This window comes from Dromiciops gliroides, chromosome 3, assembly GCF_019393635.1.
Source record: "Dromiciops gliroides isolate mDroGli1 chromosome 3, mDroGli1.pri, whole genome shotgun sequence".
NCBI lineage: Eukaryota > Metazoa > Chordata > Mammalia > Microbiotheria > Microbiotheriidae > Dromiciops > Dromiciops gliroides.
This window is the reverse complement of record NC_057863.1, coordinates 549,617,961-549,637,487: the sequence shown is the minus strand read 5'-3', so window position 1 is coordinate 549,637,487 and position 19,527 is coordinate 549,617,961. Positions and strand designations below refer to the sequence as shown.

The 19,527-nt window shown below is 42.8% G+C and overlaps 1 protein-coding gene across 1 annotated transcript in view; it reads right to left on the bottom strand.

Moving 5' to 3' along the window:
* MYO7A (myosin VIIA) overlaps positions 1 to 19,527 on the bottom strand; it is a 185,590-nt gene that overhangs the window by 89,548 nt on the left and 76,515 nt on the right. The window contains 7 exon segments of the mRNA XM_043994596.1: positions 2,882 to 3,019; positions 9,579 to 9,635; positions 13,262 to 13,368; positions 15,000 to 15,062; positions 15,065 to 15,119; positions 15,121 to 15,135; positions 17,348 to 17,558. Of these exon segments, the coding sequence (XP_043850531.1) occupies positions 2,882 to 3,019; positions 9,579 to 9,635; positions 13,262 to 13,368; positions 15,000 to 15,062; positions 15,065 to 15,119; positions 15,121 to 15,135; positions 17,348 to 17,558 (646 nt within the window).

Sequence of the window (19,527 nt, the reverse complement as noted above, 5' to 3'; positions counted from 1 at the left end):
AAACCATTCCAGTGTCTTTGCCAAGAAAACTCCAAATGGGGTCACAGGGAGATGGACATGACTGAAAACGACTGAAACATTTTCTATTTGCCTCTTTTTGTATCCTGAACCCAGGACAGTGCCTGGCACACAGCAGGCACTTAATAAATGCTTATAGATTGAGGGACTCAGTTCTCTATGCCAGTGAAATCACAGGTCTAGATTCTATCCCTATGTGTCAGGCATTGTGCAAGGAGATACAAAGGAAAAGCAGAAGCAGTCTCTGCCCTCAAACAGCTTACATTCTAACAGGGGAGATGACACATATAAATTAGAACATTCAGGAAAATACAAAATATAAGGGAAACACCTCATCATTCAAAAAGAAATGGAAGCTTTTGCCATTAGCATCTTCTCTCATCTTCAGATCATTACTATTCCCTTCCCTTATCCCCGTGCATGCTGCCCAGGACAACCATGGGGATCTACTACACCCTAAAGAGGACACTTGGATGAGTTCCCCATGGCCCCAGTCAATGTACCAAGGCTTATCCAAAATGTGGGAATATGGAGAAAGGAAGGTGTGTGTGCTCATTTAGCAACGACTTAAGAATTCACCTAAGAGGGGGCAGCTAGGTGGTGCAATGGATAAAGCACCAGCCCTGGATTCAGGAGGACCTGAGTTCAAATCCAGTCTCAGACACTTGACACTTACTAGCTGTGTGACCCTGGGCAAGTCACTTAACCCTCATTGCCCTGCAAGAAAGAAAGAAAGAAAGAAAGAAAGAAAGAAAGAAAGAAAGAAAGAAAGAAAGAAAGAAAGAAAGAAAGAAAGAAAGAAAGAAAGAAAGAAAGAAAGAAAGAAAGAAAGAAAGAAGGAAAGAAAAAGAATTCACCTAAGAAACTACTGAGGGTGTTTTCCTATCTGATTTAAAGTCACAAAATAAAATAATAATAATAAATGAAGTCATAGGATCTCAGAACTAGCCCTCTAGACCAACCTGTACCTGAATAGGAATCTCCTTTAGTCTTCCTGACTAGCAGACATCCAGTGGGGACACTTAAGGGAAGCCTACAATTTTTGGACAGTTCTGGTTATTAGTAAGCTTTTTCTTATAACGAACTCAAATTTGCCTTTAATTTCCACCCAGTGTTCACGGTTCTTCTGGACCTAACCAAGAGATGTATATCAGGTAACAAATGGTATATTGAAGGTGACCAGAGTTTGGCCCCTGGCTCTGGCACTTACCACCTATGGGACCTTGGACAAGTTACTTAACCCTCTGGGCCTCAGTTTCCTTATCTGTAAAATGAAGGGGTGGGACTAGTTGACCACTGAGGTCCCTTTCAGCTCTATAACTATAATCCTCAATCACTTAATATCTCTAGACCCCACCTCTTAAAATTAAGGTCAGGGGGAGGAAGAAAGTGATATTCTACTTGGGAGGTCTTAACCTTTTCTTGTGTCAAAGACTTCCTGGGAAGTCTAGTGAAACCTATGGACTCCTCAGAATAATGTTTTTAGATGCATAAAAAATAAGGCATTGGATCACAAAGCAAGCCAGATATATTGAAATACAGTTAAAACCAAGTTCATGAAGATCAGATTAAGAACGCCTGATCTAGATGGTGTGTTGTTGTTATTGAATCATTTCAATCACATCTGACACTTTGTGAGCCCATTTGGGGTCTTCTTGGCAAAGATATTGGAGGGACCCTCTTATTTCTAGAATTCTATGTTCTAAGGTTCCTTCCTGTTCTGATGCTCCATGTTCTGTGATTCTGTGTCACTCTCTGAAGAGAGTTCTGTCTTTTAAAACTGTAATTACTGATAATTATTTCCAGTGAGTCATTGCCCCCTAATTCCTTGGTTACTGTGAAATGGCCCTGACATCAGTCAATAAACATTTCTGAGATGTCTCTCATCCCCATGAGAGACTCATCCCACTTCTTCCCAGTCTAATTTGCTACCTAAGAACCCAATACAAGAAGAACTAGAACAAGGGTGGGACAATTTGGGCTTTGTCCTAGGGTGATAAAATTACATGCATTCGGGGGCAGAAGCTGTCATAGTAACAGATTCCTTCTCCTGCTTATTTGCTTCTTATGTTACTTTCTCATCAAGAATTTAAAAAGTTGATTTGGGAGCACTTTTATTTGGCTTGCCTGAGATGCACTTTGCTTCAGGTGCTAAAATTGCTAGTTATAACTGAGTGTTCGTTTTAACCAACTCAAAGTAATAAGGGGAAATAAGGATTGATAATGGCATCATCTAAGAGGAGAGACATGAGGGAATATCTCCTCAGAGAAGGTTCTAGAAGCAAAGCTGACAAGAAAGGAGCTGGGAGATCTCTCCCAGCATTAAAACAGAAACTTTGATGCCAATTGATGCCTCCCTTTAGTTAATTGCATTATAGATCAATGCCCTAGCTCTGTTTGACTATGGGTAAGGGATGTTACCTCTTTGAAACTTTTATTTCCTTATCAGTAAAGTAGTGATTCTAATAATTATACTATTTCCCTCATGAAGTTATTGGGGGAAAGCATTTTGTAAACATTGAAGAACTACATAAATGTGAATTATTGGAGCAGGTAGGTGGCACAGTGGATAAAGCACCAACCCTGGAGTTCAAATCCAGCCTCAGATACCTGACGTTTAAAAATAAATGTGAGTTATTATCATCCCCAGCAATGATGTAATTATTCCTGTGTTCTCTGAAATTATATGGTTTAAGGTTCCTCCCAGCTCTGACATTCTATGTTCCAAGTTCCAAGTTGCTTTCCAGCTCTAACATCCTAACTCTAAGAATCTAAGGCACCAACTTAACCTACTCTTGCCATTTCCCACCCCCCACCCTTCTCCCCCTCCCTCATGACCCTCAGGGCCCTTCCAACTACTCACCATGGGCTTCTTAAACTCATTGGGCTTGATGCAACGTACAAAGAAGGGCTGGCAGACACTGAGGGTTCGCATCAGCAGCTCCAGGGAACGTTTGAACTGACTGCTGAGAGTGGGGGAGCGCTTCCTAGTCTCTGCTCCCTGGAACAGGAGAGGAGAGGGGACTCGTCAGGCTCAGGAAGGGGAGGAGTGACACTTGCGGGGTGGGAAGGGGAGACTCTTCCTCCCCCACCCCCCACAGGCCCTGGACCCAGGCGGGCTGAGGGAGGGAGAGAGGGAAGGGAAGGGAAAGGAAAGGAAGGAGGTCAGAGGAGGCCAGGGACACAGCCACAGAGGGCCCAGCTGAGGGAATGGGAAACGGAAGGGGCTGGGGCTAGGGTTTTTATTTCCCCTCTCTGAGGCAATTTCTCTGTTTTTGAGCCTGTTCTTTTTAATTATAAACATACAGAAGGGCACCAAATGTAGAGCGAGAGTGAATTTGAATTTGAATTCTGGCGTTAACACTTATTGCTTATACAGGGTGTCCCAAAAGTCTTAGTGAAGTTTTAATTTTTAATAACTTAAAGTTCACTTTTGTGACATGTCAGCTTTCTCCCCTAGAAATCTCTAAGATCTCTTTTGGCTCAACCAACAGTTATCCGACCTGGGACGAATCACCTGTCCTCTGGGCAGAACTAGGAAAATCAATAATATAAAAAGGAACAATTTTGAGGACTTATATAAATTGATGAAGAATGAAGTGAGTAGAAGTAGGAGAGCACTATAAAAGCAGATGCCTTCAAAAACTTTTAAGAACACTGATCAACACTGACCAATTGTGATCCCAAAGGACCAGTGGGATGCCTGCTATCCTACCCTTGTCTGAGAGGCAATAGATTCAGGATGCAGCATCATATATGTGTGTATGTATATATCTATTTATATGTACATACGTATACATGTACATATGTATGTACATGTAGGTATATAGATGTACATGTGTATTATGTGTGTAAATATGTATATACATGTGCATATATTTATTTATTTTAGCATATAAATGTGTGTATATATGTTTATTTGTTTATTCATTTATTCATTCATGTATTTGTTTATTTATCTATTTATCTAGGCATTCATTAATTTATTTGATTGATCACTTATTTATTTAGTTATCTGTCTTTATTCATTCATTCATTCATTTAATTAGTTAGTTGTGTTTTTTTGTTTGTTTTTTTTTACATGACCAATGAGGGGATTTGTTTTACTTGACAATGCATATTTCTTGCAAGGAATTCTGTTTTCTTTTTTTTCCCCTCCAAGAAGGTGGGAGAAAAAATAGGTTTTTGTTCATTAAAAAGTAAAAATTTGGGCAGCTAGAATGGCTCAGTGGATAAAGCACCAGCCCTGGACTCAGGAGTACCTGAATTCAAATCTGGCCTCAAACACTTAATACTTAACTAGCTGTGTGACCCTGGACAAGTCACTTAACCCCAATTGCCTCACTAAAAAAAAAAAAGAAAGAAAGAAAAAAAAAAGAAAAAATTTAATGAAAAATAAATAAAATGGGTCTTAATAATAAGCTTGCCTTTACGTAGGACTTTAAGGTTGGCAGAGTGTTTTGCAAATACTACCTCATTCGATTCTCACATAAGCTCTGAGGTAGATATCCCTATTTCACAGATGAGGAAAGGGAGCCTGAAACAAGTTAATTGATTTGTCTAGGGTCAAATAGCTACTAAATGTCTGAGGCAAGATCTACATTTGTGTCTTCCTAACTCCAAATATAGGGCTCTATCCACCATTTTTTGCCTAATTCCCTGAAAAAAAGTATTTTGTAAACCATGATGAAAATAACAAATTCATCTTTCTGTAGCAATTTAATGTTAAAATACTATGGGAATGTGTTTGTCATGAATATTTTGTGTTATTAATTCATGATCCTTTGATTCCAGGCTCATTTCCTCCATGTAGCCCTTCCCAACTACTCTTTGGAGTCACCTTTCTTTCTCTGAGCCTCAGTTTCCCTATGGCCCAATTCTAGCCCTCAGTGATCTTACTACAGCTAGCTGATTTTCAGGGGATGAAGGTTAAGAGGGGCCACACTAGGAAGCAGGTAGAGGAAGATCATTCATAGGAGGGGCCAGGAGACATTTCCTTCCGGAAAAGAGAAAATATAAAACAAAGCCAACCCCCTCTGAAAGGGGCTGTCACAGCAGCAGACTTGTTCTGCTTTAGCCCTGCTAGGGAAGACGGAGCAATGCTGGATCTCCTAACAATGAGAGCCAATCCAGAGAGGAACAGGCCATTTCTGTAAGAAATGAGCTCCCCAGTCACTGGAGGTATCCAAGCAGTGACTGAAAGACATCCTGAAGGGAGGCTGTCCTGAGCTATATCAGCTGAGGGCCCTTTCGGGTCCGAGAATTTGGGATTCTAAGATCCTCCAGTCTGTCCCACCAGGTGGTTCCATATATAAAATAACAATGATAATAGTTTCTACTTCATAGAGCTGTTTTGTGAGGAATAAATGAAATAAGGCATGTAAACCTGTTTGCAAACCTTATTCTTTAAATGTTAGTTATTATGGGGACAGCTAGGTGGCGCAGTGGATAAAGCGCCGGCCCTGGATTCAGGAGGACCTGAGTTCAAATTCAAATACAGACACATGATACTAACTAGCTGTGTGACCCTGGGCAAGTCACTTAACCGTCACTGCTCCGCCAAAAAAAAAAAAGTGATTATGATTATTGTTTGTTCTTCTAATATCTCTCGATTAGGACTCAAGTGGGAATAAAAAAAGACCCCAGACCCTTTGTAAGCGAGAAGATGGGGCAATTAATTAAAAATGGGAATTGCCTATTAGAGCAAGGGGGCACCTGGGAAAATAGATAGGGTAAGAATGTTCTGGGACAGCCCACACTGGCCATCCCCAGTAAAGCCAGGATCTCCTCCCCTTCCTGGGGATCCCCCATTGGCCAGAGGCGCCCAGCCCTGAAGCCTTATTTTAACTGATCCCATGATCCTTAATGAGATTTGCTGGGTCAAATCCTTCCTCCTGGAAGGCGCTGGGGTGTGGGGGAGGGGGACTGGAGAAGTAGGCTAATCTTTACTGAGCTGCTCTTCCAAAGGGGGTGGGGGAAATTGCCTTCCAGCTGCCCTTTGGGGTTCCTCCCTTGAGGCTCAGGCACCCGGCAGAAGGCAGGTCCCTGCTCCATGCCTAATGGTGTTCCTCCAACACGGCACTCCAACTTGCAATGGTGGTTGTCCATGGCCACGCTGCTCTCTCGGCTCCCCCTCCATCTGGCTTCCTTTTGAGGCCCAAATCTTATCTTCTACAGGAGATTTTTGGGTCCTCTCAGAGATTACCTTCCAGCTCCTCTGTATTTACCTTGTACAGAGAGCGCCCCAAAGGTCTTTAAAAGCTTCACAATGTACCTAAGACTTTGGGGAGGCCCTGTAGGGACCTATTGTCTCACCCATTAGAATGGGAGCTGCTTGAGTGTGGGGCCTGTTTTTTGCCTTTCTTTGTAGTAATTAGCACAGTACTTGGCATACCTGAGGTGTTTAATAAATGCTTACTGACTTGTACCCACCCCCCTGGAAGTGTTGCTTCGAAGGAAGATCTATGTGAACTAGAAAAGTGGGAGAGAAATGAGAGCTGTTGTCATTCCTTTCAGAATGCTTCTCGGGTTCAGGTCCCAAGTCTACTGATGACTTGCTGCTGTGTGACCTTGGGCAAGTCACAACCTCTCCAGGCTTTAGCTTCCCAACTGTAAAATGGGGCCATTCATCCCTGATATGCCTACCTCAGGGGGCTGTTGTGAGGTCTCAAAGGTGAAAATGGATGTGAGCCCTCTGGGGGAAGGCGGGCAGGGAGAAGGAAGATCATACAAAATGTAATGACAGGGCACTGTTCTAGAGGACTGACCCCTAGCATAGGGAAGAGTAGGAAATTCTAGCATCCTTTCTAACTCTCAGCTTGCCCTGTGACCTTAGTCCAATCACTTCACCTAGGTTCCAGTTTCCCTGTTTGCCCTGCCTCTTGCACAACCTTGCTGCAAGGCTCAAGTGAGATCCAGGATATGAAACTATATGAGTGTTGTTGTTGTTCTTTAATTATTTCCAGTTGTGTCTGTGTCTTTGTGACCCCTTTGGGGTTTTTCTTAGCAAAGATACTGGAGTGGTTTGCCATTTCTTTCTCTAGCTCATGAAGGAAACTGAGGCAAACTGGGTGAAGTGACTTTCCCAGTAAGTGTCTGAGGCTGGATTTGAACTCACAAACATGGATTTGAACTCCACTTCTGGTCTTCTATCCACCATGCCACCTAGCTTCCTTATTTATGTAAGTGTAGAACCAGTGAAAAGACACTAAATGTGCACAAGAAACATGCATCATGTTCTTGGAGATGTTCCTTTTCCTTTCTGAGCCTCTGCTCCCTCATCTGTAAATCTGTAAAATGGGTTGTTTGGGGGGTTGATCCCTAAGCTCCCTCCCTTCCAGCTCTAATGCTGCAGGATTCTAAGAAATTGCCCTCTCTCACTGGCTTCAGTCCCTTCCCTGACCCTAAGCCAAATGTGGTGAGGGGGTGGGGAATGGAGCTGGGGTCGGAGAGAGACATTCCCACTTTGCAACCCTCTCTTGGTGGGTTTTCTCTAAACTAAGATACAGAGGTATCAAGCAGGGCATCTGAGCCAGTCCAGATGATCCTAGGAACCCAAAGGATTCCCTTTGCACCTGCTGGGAATTCCCTGGCAGAGAGTCAATCAATTGCAAAACCCAGTTTGCTAGCATTGTTCCCATTCCCCAAAGGTAGTGTGGTTGGCCTAGGGCCCAAACTTTCAGCTTTTGCCAAGAGGATGCCCCCAAATTTAGAAATGAATTAATACATAGAGAAAAATCAATTCTATGACTGAGAAACAGGCATCTCCCTCACACAAAGCCTTACCAAAAACCCAACCACAGGACCACAGGCTGGACAGATAAGTACTGTGTAATAGAATGAGCCCTGGAATTGGGAGTCCCTCGGGATACTTGGGTTCTGAGCAAATCATTGTCTTCTCTGAGCCTGTAATAGTCTCCTATGTAAAATGTGGGGATTGTCCAATGGACATATAAAATAAAATCTGGTATCTGACATTCTATTATTATCTCTTCTGGTTCTCATATTTGATGTTCTAAGTTCCAAGGTTCCTTCTAAGGACAGAGAAGAATGTAAAATTCTGGTTCTGGATCTAATCATTAACTTATCATGTGACCTTGACCAAGTCAAGCTCCTCTCCCTGAGCTCCAGTTTCGACTATAAAGTGGAGACAATAAACCTTTCCATCTGACTTCTCAAAAGGATCAAGATGATCAGATGAGATGAAGGATGTGAAGTGACAGGCAAGGGACTAAAGGCATGTTTCAATAGATTGTGTCCTGAGTTACCTTCCACCTCTGGACATTTAACATCCATGTGCTATGGTTCCTTCCAATTCTGATGTTCTATGTTCTGATATTTTATGTTCTAAGGTCCCTTCCAGTTCTGATGTTCTAAGGTTTCTTCCTCCTCAGATAGTCTATTTCTAAGACCTCTTCTAGCTCTGACATTTTCTGTCCTATGTTCTAAGGTCTAAGCTCTTACATTCTGTGTTCTAAAGCCTTTTCTAGCTCTGACATTCTATGATTCAAGCATGTGTGACTTTTCCGGCCTTTGAACTCTTAGCATGGAGGGCTCGTCCATGGGATACACATTGCCTATATTTTAGTGCCCATTATGATGTTCTATGTTCTAAAGCCTCTTCTGGCTCTGACTTTCCATGTTGTGTGTTCTAAGGTCCCTTTTGGCTCTGATATTCTATAATTGCAGCATGGATGGCTTCTCCCTTTGGATGGAGGCCTTGTTGAAAAGGTAAACCTATCCACCACTGTTGGGGAACCACTGTTCCCCTGACTGACAGCTTTGTACTCCCTGTGATTTGCCTTATTTCCCAAGAGGGGATTCCTTCATTCTTCTCCACAGTGGAAGCCTAAATTTCTAGATTAAGAGCAGGCCCAGGGGGCAGCTAGGTGGGGCAGTGGATAAAGCACTGGCCCTGGATTCAGGAGGACATGAGTTCAAATCCAGCTTCAGACACTTGACACTAGCTGTGTGACCCTGGGCAAGTCACTTAAACCCTCAATTGCCCCCCCCAAAAAAATATTTTTTTAAAGAGCAGGCCCAGAGCACCATTACAATTCCCTGAGGCAGGCGCCCTTCCCCACTGCCATCTCCACCCCAACTGTCACCCCTAGACAAGGCTGAGCCCTGACAAAGTTGAGAAAGTGTGTACGCATGCAGCCTGGGGCACTGAAAAGTCAAATGGCTCGCCCATGATCACACAGTTGGCAGGAATTAGCATTTAAATCTAGGTCTTTCTGACTCTATGGCCAGCTGCCAGCAATCCACCACACAGATGCCCCTTTATTAATACTGTATGGAGTTACCTTAGATTGCCCTTCAGAACTTTGTCTATAAAACTCTCCATTCTCCATTGATTCTGCATAATTGCCCTTTTACAAATCCCCTCCCTGATTGTCACCCACACATCAACCAGCAAGATCACGGCACTCAAAGGCACCCCCTTCCCCCAAATCCAAAGCCCCCCCAGTTCCCCAACAGCAAACCCAGGAGTCCAACCCAGAGCCCAGAGTGTGGGCTTTGGGGGATGTTCTTAGCACTGCTAACCATAGTGTTTTTACCTTTGTTGAGGAGGTTGCTGACTGGCCAAAAGAACCGGATGCATAGCCACAGAGAAACTATGGGAGCAATGGGGGAGGGGCAGGGGCAGGGGCAGGAGAGAAGACAGAGAGAGGGTGGGGAAGAGAAGAGAAAAAAAAATACAACAACAAAAAGTGAAAAGAGGAAGTTCCAGAGCTAAGAGAGTTCTGAGAGGGTGTTCTGGCCCTGTCCCAGTGCTGACAAGACTGTTTGATCAAGCTGGGGATGGGAGGGTGGGGGAGGATGATAGGGTGAGGGCAACATCGCCGGTGCTTTTCTGCAGGACTCGAGAAGAGGGGAAGGGGTACAGGAACGATCATCCCCCCTCTTGCACTCAGTTTACAAACCCTCCTGACTAGTCGGTGTTAGGGCTCCAAGCATGAGTGAAGAAAGGAAGAAGAAAGGATGAGGGAGAAGGAAAGAAAAGAGAGAAAAAAATAGGAAGAAGGGAGGAAGAGAAAAAATGAACAAAAGGAGGAGGGAAAGAGAAGGAAGGAGAGGAGAGAAAAAAGAAATGAGGGAAGGAAGATGGGAAGACAAAAGAGGAAATAAAGGAAGGAGCAAAAGTAAAGGGGAGATGAGGGAGGGAAGGGGAAAAAGAGAGGAAAGAGGATATCCTGCATTCATTTCAGATTCCACATGCCCAAATCTGAACACATCATCTTTTCTCTTCAACCTGCCACTCTACTAACTTCCTGATTTCTGCTAATGACCCCACTGTTTTCTGGGTAAGGAAGACTCAAAACGTCAGAGACAGTTCTGAATCTTTCCTCTCCCTAACTCCCCACACCCAATAAGTTGGCCAGACGTGGATTCTTCCCCTAAAATCTAATCCAAGTAATTCTTGTATCTGTCCCCCTTTTTCATGTGTATAGCCCCCACTTTAGTTAAGGCCCTCATTACCTTTTCCCTGAGCTATTGTACTAGACCCCAAATTAGTCTCCTTGCTTCCATTCTCTCCAATCTTTAATCTATCCTTCACACTACCGCTAAAATAATCTTGCTGCACTCTCTTCCTTAGTGACCACATCACCTCCTATGGTAACTTTTGTCTCTACACAGGTAAGTAACTCCTTGCTGTTGTTTAGTCTTTTTCAGTCATGTCTGACTCTTTGTGACCCCATTTGGGGTTTCTTTTGGCAGAGATACTGAAGTGGTCTGCCATTTCCTTCTCCAGCTCATCTTACAGATGAGGAAACTGAGGCAACCAGGGTTAAGTGACTTGCCTAGGGTCACACAGCTAATACGTGCCTGATGCTGGAGTTGAACTCAGGACTTCCTAACTCCAGGCCCAGTGTTCTATCCACCTGTGCCACCTAGCTGCTAGCTAACTTCTAGATCTTTATTTATAGCCTTAAATTCTTTCCTGAATTCTATTGGATTGTTATCAAATTGAGCATTTTTACCTAGACATATTTCCTTGCAGATTTCTCAAAATCAATATATCATCCATACCTTCTCCAAGCTTCCCTGTTAAGGGTATTACCATCTTTCCAGTCACAAAGGTCCACAATTTTGGATTCATCATTGACACTTCCCTTGTCCTCAATCCCCCCTATTCTCCCCTCCCCCCCCCCACACTATATCCAATCAGTGGCCAAGTCTTGTCAATTCTCCCTCCACAATCTCTGTCACATCATCTCCTTCTTTCCATTCAGCCTCTACTCTGGTCCATGCCCTCAGTCACCTCTCAACTACACATAGTTATAATTTTAGACTGTCTACCTGCCTCAGGTCTCTCCCTTTTCCAATCTATCCTCATCACAGCTACCAAACTGATACTGCTAAAAACGAAGGTTTGCTCATATCCTTCCTCTACTCAAAAGCTTTCAATGACTCTATCTTGTCTCTAGTATAAAATCCAAAATTGTTTTAGCTTTGTATCTCCAGACCCTAGCCTAGTGTCTAGTGCAAAGTCAGCACATAATAAATGTTTACTGAATTGAATTAAATTGTTACAGGAGAAAGGGGGAAAGAAGAATGGAGAGGATAGAGGGAGGAAGAGGGGGGATTGTGAGCATAGAAGAAGGAGGAAGGAGAAAGGAGTTGGAATGTTCCAACTCAGATGTGGGAAAGCAGAATTAAGGTTGCTAAGAAAAAAATGGAACTACTACTCCCTCTTCCCCATCCCTCACCTCCCTCATCTCCTGTTCCCCCTTCAAGTTCTCATTCAATTCTTCCTCCCAACCCAACTGCACCTAGCTTTTGGAACTTTCTCAGCTGTCTTGTGTCCCCCTTAGCTTCAGGAACAAACATCCTACATTATATCTGAACCCATCCATCTATGTATGACTCCATTACAATGTCTATCCATTCCTCCATGTTTTCATCCATTCACTTGTCCATTCATCCATCTATGCATCCCTCTGTCTATCTTTAATCCATCCATCCATCCATCCATCCATCCATCCATCCATCCATCCATCCATCCATCCATCCATCCATCCATCTATCCATCCACCCAGGGCTGTGCTGCTGCCAGCTCCTACCAGGTCCCAAGAGCCAATTGTTAAATTTTCAGTGTGAGCGTTTACACTCAGAAATCAGCAAACATTACAATCAGAGCTTGATTGTTTGGTTGATTTCTGGCTTAAGGAAGCGTTGAAGAAAATGTTCATAGTGCAGATTAAATTAAAAGGGCATCATGAAAAAAAAATTAAAAAAAAAAAGGGCATCATGTATTTTCACAGAACTGTTTGTTAAACATTTACCAGCACTTTCCTCATCTTTCTCTCTACCATTCATCCTTTAGGAAGAGACCAGAAGAAAGGGCTCACAGTTGAGGGGAATAAAGACCAAAAAAAGGAAAAAAACACCCCACACCCTACTATATTGATGACATAATGGAGGGAGGAAGGGCTAGTCCAATGGAAATTCTTTCCAGTCTATTTGTGCCTGTTTCGGCCTGGCACCAATTTTATCAACTTTGTCTTTCCTGCTCCCTAATCCACAATTCCTCTAATCATCCTGAGACTCAAGTGGGACTAGGAAATGTTTCTTCTGGGGGGAAAAAGCCAGAAGAGGAAGAGTCCACTGAAAGACAAGGTATAAGGACATGGACAGATTCCAGGAATATTTTTTGCACACCTTAACCATACCAGCCTATACATAAAGGAAAGGGTGAACACCACTACCACTAAGGAAAAGACCTTAATTTGGTGAACTTCCCACCATCTCCCTTCCAGCTCAAACACTGTTTTATGGTTCTTTCCAACTCTCACATTCTATATTCTAAAGTTCCTTCCAGCTCCAACATTCCATGGTCTAACTCTTCCACTTTATGTTTCAAGATCCCTTCCAGCAGATCTAAGATCTGAGGTCACTTCCAGCGCTAGTATTCTGTGACTCAACCCCACTCCCATCCTCAACCCTCTGTCGTCTGAGAACCTCACCAGAGGCTGACTGGACTGCCATTAGTTCAACAAGTTAATTATTTTACCAGGGGTGGAGGTTGGGAGCTATGTCTGGTTCATTGAAAGCTGGGGTCTAGCTGTAGAGACCACATTAGAGTTCCCACAGAGAAACTGATCTGAGGACAATGCCTGCTCTCATCCAGATCTCCTCCTCCCCCTTCTAGTAGCACCCTCCCCCAAACCCAGGGTGGGGGGTGGGGTTGGCAGATGGCCAGCCGGGGGGGCCCCCCCTCTCCCCGGACACCTGTTACCATGGCAACGTCGGCCTGGAAGATCTGCTTGACAAACTTGTTCCTTGAGGAGTGGACCAGTTGTATTATGTCACCATGGAGAGTGTCCCGGTTTTTCTCCAGGAAGCCTGTAGAAGTGGGAAAAGTCACAGGAAAAAATCCCACCCCCAAGAACTACTCCTGCCCCATCAAAATAAAATGTGGTTGGATTGGTGTGGCTGGGGTGGGGGAGGTTTGAAGTTTTACAGCTAGAAGGGACCTTAAGGGTTGTCTAGTCCAACCCTCTCATCTTTCAGAGGTGACCCCTGAGATAGAAGGAGAAGAAAGTGTCTTGACCAAGGTCAAGGAACAGGGAATTGTTGGCAATTTCAGCAATGGCAGCAATGCCTTGTCGGGGAGGGGGGAGGATGTGAGAGCATATTACAGATGAAAAAATTGAGGCCCATGGATTAGAAGTGACTTGCCTGAGGTCATCTGGGTAGTTAAGTGGCATCAGTATTGAACTCAGGGCCCCCTGTCTAAACCTAGCACTCCTTCCATTGTACTATATGTCTTCATCCTCTCTGTCTCTCTGTTTCTCTCTCCCTCTCTCTCTGTTCCACTGTTCATAAACACACACACAGAAGTACTCCATATATAGATATAGAAATATTATATAGGTATATATATAATACATATATACACACAAATAATACAAATATATACTTATATGTACATATACATGTACTCTATGTATGAAATTTAAATATGTATACATATGGAAAACCTTTATGTCTATATTTTATATATACACAAATGTGTATGTATGTATATGTGTATATTTCTGCCTATAATATATATGTGTATATATACTCCAATATATATATGTGGAGTACCTATATGTATGTTTGTGTGTATATGCATGTATATATATATATATGTGTGTGTGTGTGTGTTGTATATCTATATATTTATCCATATCTATGTATATCTCTGTGTGTGTAATTTGTCCCAATTCTGTTGCAGAAGGCCAGAGCCCATCCATACTGCAGCCATCTTGAATCAACTTAGGAAAGCTGATTGTTAAATGTTCACTATAAGCATTTTTTTTTTGCGGGGCAATGGGGGTTAAGTGACTTGCCCAGGGTCACACAGCTAGTAAGTGTCAAGTGTCTGAGGCCGGCTTTGAACTCAGGTACTCCTGAATCCAGGGCCAGTGCTTTAACCACTGCGCCATCTAGCTGCCCCCACTATAAGCATTTACATCTCAGAAATCAGCAAATACTAGGTTGGATTAGATGATTTTTTAAAAGATGCATCTCTTCTAGCTCTAGATGTTATAAACTTATAAATTATAGAAAGGCAAATTGCCTTGATAGAAGGAAAAAATTTCCTAACAATTTGAGCTGTTCGAAGACAGAACGAGCTACTTCAAGAGGTAGTCAGCTCCCCAGAGTGGGAAGTCTCCAAATGTTGGATTCATGCCACTGAAGTTGCTTTTACCTCTGAGGTTCTGTGATCCTACGGGGTGGTCAGTGACCCCTCAAGAGAGAGGAGGAAGGAGCTATGGGTAAACATAAGATTCCAGGGCATTTTTTTGTTCCCAGGGGCCTCCCCAGTCTCACTCTTTCTCTTGTTCAATGAGTTCCAAGGCTCCCTCCCTCTAAGCCAGTGTTGCAACCAGGTTTTCAATCCTCCTCTGGCCCACTACCAGAAAGAAGTAGGTCTTCCCCAAAGCAGCATGAAGTTTCTTTGAGTCTCAGGGGCCAGGAGCAGGTACCTTGTGTTTCATAGTAGACAATTCCAGCGAAATGATTGATCCCAAACTGGGTCTCGTGGTTGTCTTTGGAGGGATGTAGTTGGTGTTGAGCTTGTGCTGAGAGTTGAGTTTATGCAGCATGGGTTGTGTCTGTCCCCTGCAGAAACCAAGCCTCCACTGCTGAACCAGCCCCACTCCTTTCCTCCTTCACCCCACCTTTCCTAGACCACCACCAGCACCCGAATTCAATTCTGCTGGTCAATTTATGACTAGGAGGATCTGGGAGGAGTCACTTCTCATGACTCGGTTTACTCACCTCTAAAAGTCTGTAGACTCATCTTTAAAATGAGGGCACTGGGGCAGCTAGGTGGCACAGTGGATAAAGCACGGCCCTGGAGTCAGGAGGACCTGAGTTCAAATCCAGCCTCAGATATTTAACACTTACTAGCTGTGTGACCCTGGGCAAGTCACTGAACCCCAATTGCCTCACCAAAAAAATCAATTAATTAATTAATTGATTGATTAAATGAGGGCACTCAATCAACTAATCTCTGCTGTCATCCTAGGTCTCTCCTGCCTCTTCCTCCATTTCTCCTTTCACTCTCTTCATAACTCTCCACAACCTAGCTTCCAACAATTATCATTCCACCAAAACTGCTCTCTCAAAGGTACCTATGATTTCTTAATTGCTAAAACCAATGGCCTTTCTCAATTGTCATTCTTCTCAACCTCTCAGCAGCCTTTGACACTGTTGAACACCTTTTCTCCAGGTTTTTGGGATTTCCACTCTCTCCCAGTTCTCCTCCTGCCTACTTAACTGCTCCTTCCTTAGATTCCTTCACTGGATCTTCTGCTGCGATGGTATGATATGAATGTTAGCTATTATTGTTATATATCAAAAGTCCTTCCAGCTCAAAGTCTATGCTTTTATGCCTAGCTCCCTAAACGCGTCCCTATTTTGGTTCCTGTGCCCACAAGTAGCTTGAGATTTAATATGAAAAGCTTTAGGGAACTTAGAAATAATCTAGTTTAACTCCATAGTTTTACAGAGAAGGAAATCAAAGCTCAGGGAAGGGCTTGTTCAAACTGGCATGGTCTTTAAAATAGGGGGCCTTTGAAAACAGATGATTGACTGAGAGTTGTGTCCCTTCCCATCTGTTGCTCTGCTTCCCCCGCCCCCCACCCGTACCCAACCTGGAAATCTCATCATCATGGAAATGGATTTGGCTTTGATACCCAGCACCCTCAGCACCCTCAGCTGCCTCTCTCCTCTGATTAGAAGGCTGAAGGAGGAGTCACCAACCCCATTCTAAGACCTCCTTTTATAGAGGGCTCAGAATGTTCCAACCAGCTTTTCATTTCCCACCAGCTGCTCTACTTGGTTTTGACTTTATAAATGCCTGGCATGGGGTAACCTCTGGTGGCCCCCCACACACACACCTGACCCCTTTTCAGCTTCTTTTTCTGTTTGATCTTCCCCAATTAGATTATAAACTCATTGAGGGCAAGGATTGTCTTTCTTTTCTTAAATCTGTATTCCCAGTGTTTAGCACAGTGCCTGGCACATAATATGTCCTTAGTAAATATTTACTGACTATGATTATCACCTTAATCTGTTGGTGAAACATTTTATGTTCTAAGGTCCCTTCCAGCACTAATATTCTATCATTTAGAACAGTGATTCTCAAGGTGTGATCTGGGTATCCTTGGGAGTCCCCAAGGCCCATTTAAGGGGTTCTACAAATATTATTGTTTCATAATAATACTTAGATGTTTTCATTTCTAATGCTGTAAATATTGATAGCAATAACCCATAAAACTGAGAGCTCTTTGGAAAATATTCAAATTTCAAAAGGGGTATTAAGACCAAAAAGTTTGAGAACCACTGTTCTAGAATGTTTATATAATACTCAGCACTTTCCTTTTTCCCTTTCTCCTTCTTCCATGGTGGTGGGAATACCAGCCATCATGGAATTGGGTTTGGAGGACCCTTTCCCTCTTGTTTTTGCCCCATTCACCCTTCCCCTGGCCATAGGCACTTGGAACCCAGCCAGGCTGCTTAACTGTTCATATAGCTTGGATAGACTTGGTGAAGGTGAAAGTCACCAGTGACCTCTTTCCAGTAAGATGGAGGACAACCAAGCTCACCACCTGCCCCGCCATAGCCACTGTCTCCTAAGGTCCTCCTAGATGTTCTTTGTTCTACAATTCTATGATCTAAAGGCTCTTACAATGCTAACACTAATAATTTCTGAGTTTTCCTGGAGTGTGATGGGACTTGGGTAAAGCAAAGATATTCTATACTCTGCTCCCAATTCCCTCCCTGTTCTCACACAAATACACATACATGCACACTCAGGCATACACACCTTAGGGAATTTGCTCTCTTCATCAATAAGAGAAATGATGTTCATAGGCTTATTGGCAATCATGTCTAAGGCTTCCTGGTTGTCTGTGAACTCGATATGTAACCAGTCAATGTTCTCCAGGTTGTATTCTTCTTGCTCCAGCTTGAAGACATGCCGCACAAAGAACTGCTGCAGGTTCTCATTGGCAAAGTTGATGCAGAGCTGCTCAAAACTGGAGGCCAGGGAAGAGGGTAGTCACAGAGAGGGAGATGATGGGGCAAGGAGGACAAGATAAGACTGTAAGGTCTCTTCTCCCAAGAATGGAGACTCCTTCTGTGTAGGAATGGGAGGCACCCAAGATGAAAGCCAGGATCCTGTCACTCCATTATTATAGTTTCATTCCCCACAAAAAGTATCATAGTGTGTTAGAAAAGAGCACAGGACTGTAACTCAGATGACCTGGTATCTTACCTTGGCTGTCACTAAATCAGCAAATCCCTTCCCACAAGTCTTGGGTTCTCATTTTAGAGCTAGAAGGGACCTTAGAGATTAACTGGCCCAGTCCTCTTATTTAACAGAGAAAGAAACTAATCCCAAAGCAGGTGAGGGTATTTACCCAAGACCACACTGGGAGTTAGTAGTAAAGCTAGACTTCAAGTCTCCTGACTCCTGGTACAGTACTCCATGTCTTACCTAAATTCTATAGTTTATCTAACACTCCCCAATCCTACCCCTGAAGAAACAGTGCTTTTATACTTAATAAATATGTCCTGAATTACTGAATTGAACTGAATATGCCATCCCTCTTAATGCAACTGTCAGGATCAATTTTTTTGTATTCTTTTTTGTAAGGCAATTGGGGTTAATGACTTGCCCAGGGTCACCCAACTAGTAAGTGTGTCAATGGTCTGAGGCCGAATTTGAACTCAGGTACTCCTGAACCCAGGACTGGTGCTTTATCCACTGTGCCACCTAGCTGCCCCTTTTGTATTCGTTTAATGTATTTGTCATTTAGGTCCTAGCTTCTTAAACTGTGGCTCGAGACCCCGTAAGATGTCAAGTAACTGAATGTGGGGGTTGTGAAAAATTTGGCAATGGTAAAAGGTTATATATACCTATTTTATATACCTATATACCTGGGGTCAAGTAAAAATTTTTCAGGCAAAAAGGGGTAGACTGTAGAAAGAGTTTAAGAAGCCCTGATTTAGGTTACCTGAGAGCAGGCACTTTAGTTTTTATCTTGGTATCCTCTGCTTTCATTAACCAACAATCTACTATGTGCCAGGTATTATGTTATGTCTGCGGGATACAAAGAAAAAAGCTAAAACAGTCCTCACCCTCAAGGAATTTACAATCTAGCTGTGGGAGACAACATGTACATAGTTGGGTATATAGATTTTTAAAAATAGATACAAGGTGATTGTGAAGGGAAAGTACTAGATGCTGGGTATACTAGGAAAGGCTACAATTAGAAGGAGGCAATTGAGCTGAGCACTGAAGAGAACTGAGGACTGAGTTTATCCCATGCATGGAGCAAGGGTATGAGGTAGGAGATGGAAAGGCAGCTTGGTTGGAAGGCAGAGAGTACAGGAAGGGGAATATTATACAATTAGAATCGAATCGAACATGATATTGCGTATTGTATCTATGCTAAGCATTTTCTTTCTGTGCTAAATTATGGGGTCATGGAGGGCTGAGAATGTATTTAATCTAAACCACGCATCCTTCCCTTCCCTACTTTCCCTATCCCAACTTGATATATGTCTCTAAATGCTTATTTGAAACAATGGATGAGGAAGCCAGTGCTCTGGACATTGTTTCAATAAAGAGTTCTACTTGTAGGCTATTTTTTTTAAATGAAGGGTTAAAGGGGAAAGCCTGCTAATATTCAATCTCATTTATCCACATGTCTAAGAATTCTAGTCATTCAAACTTCGAATTCATATCTTTTGCCTTTCTTTGTATCTTCAGTGCTTAGCAAAATTGACAACACACAATAGTCACTTAATACGTGCATATTAACTGACTACAAGATCAAAATCTCAAGGATCAATTTTTAATTGATTAATTTAAAAATTTTAGTTGAATTCAGAAAACCATTATCTTTTTATTTTTATTGTTATTTAATTTATTGTAATTTATTTGTTTATTTTCTTATCTTAAAATGATTTTTAGTTTTATTATGTTATTTTACTTTTATT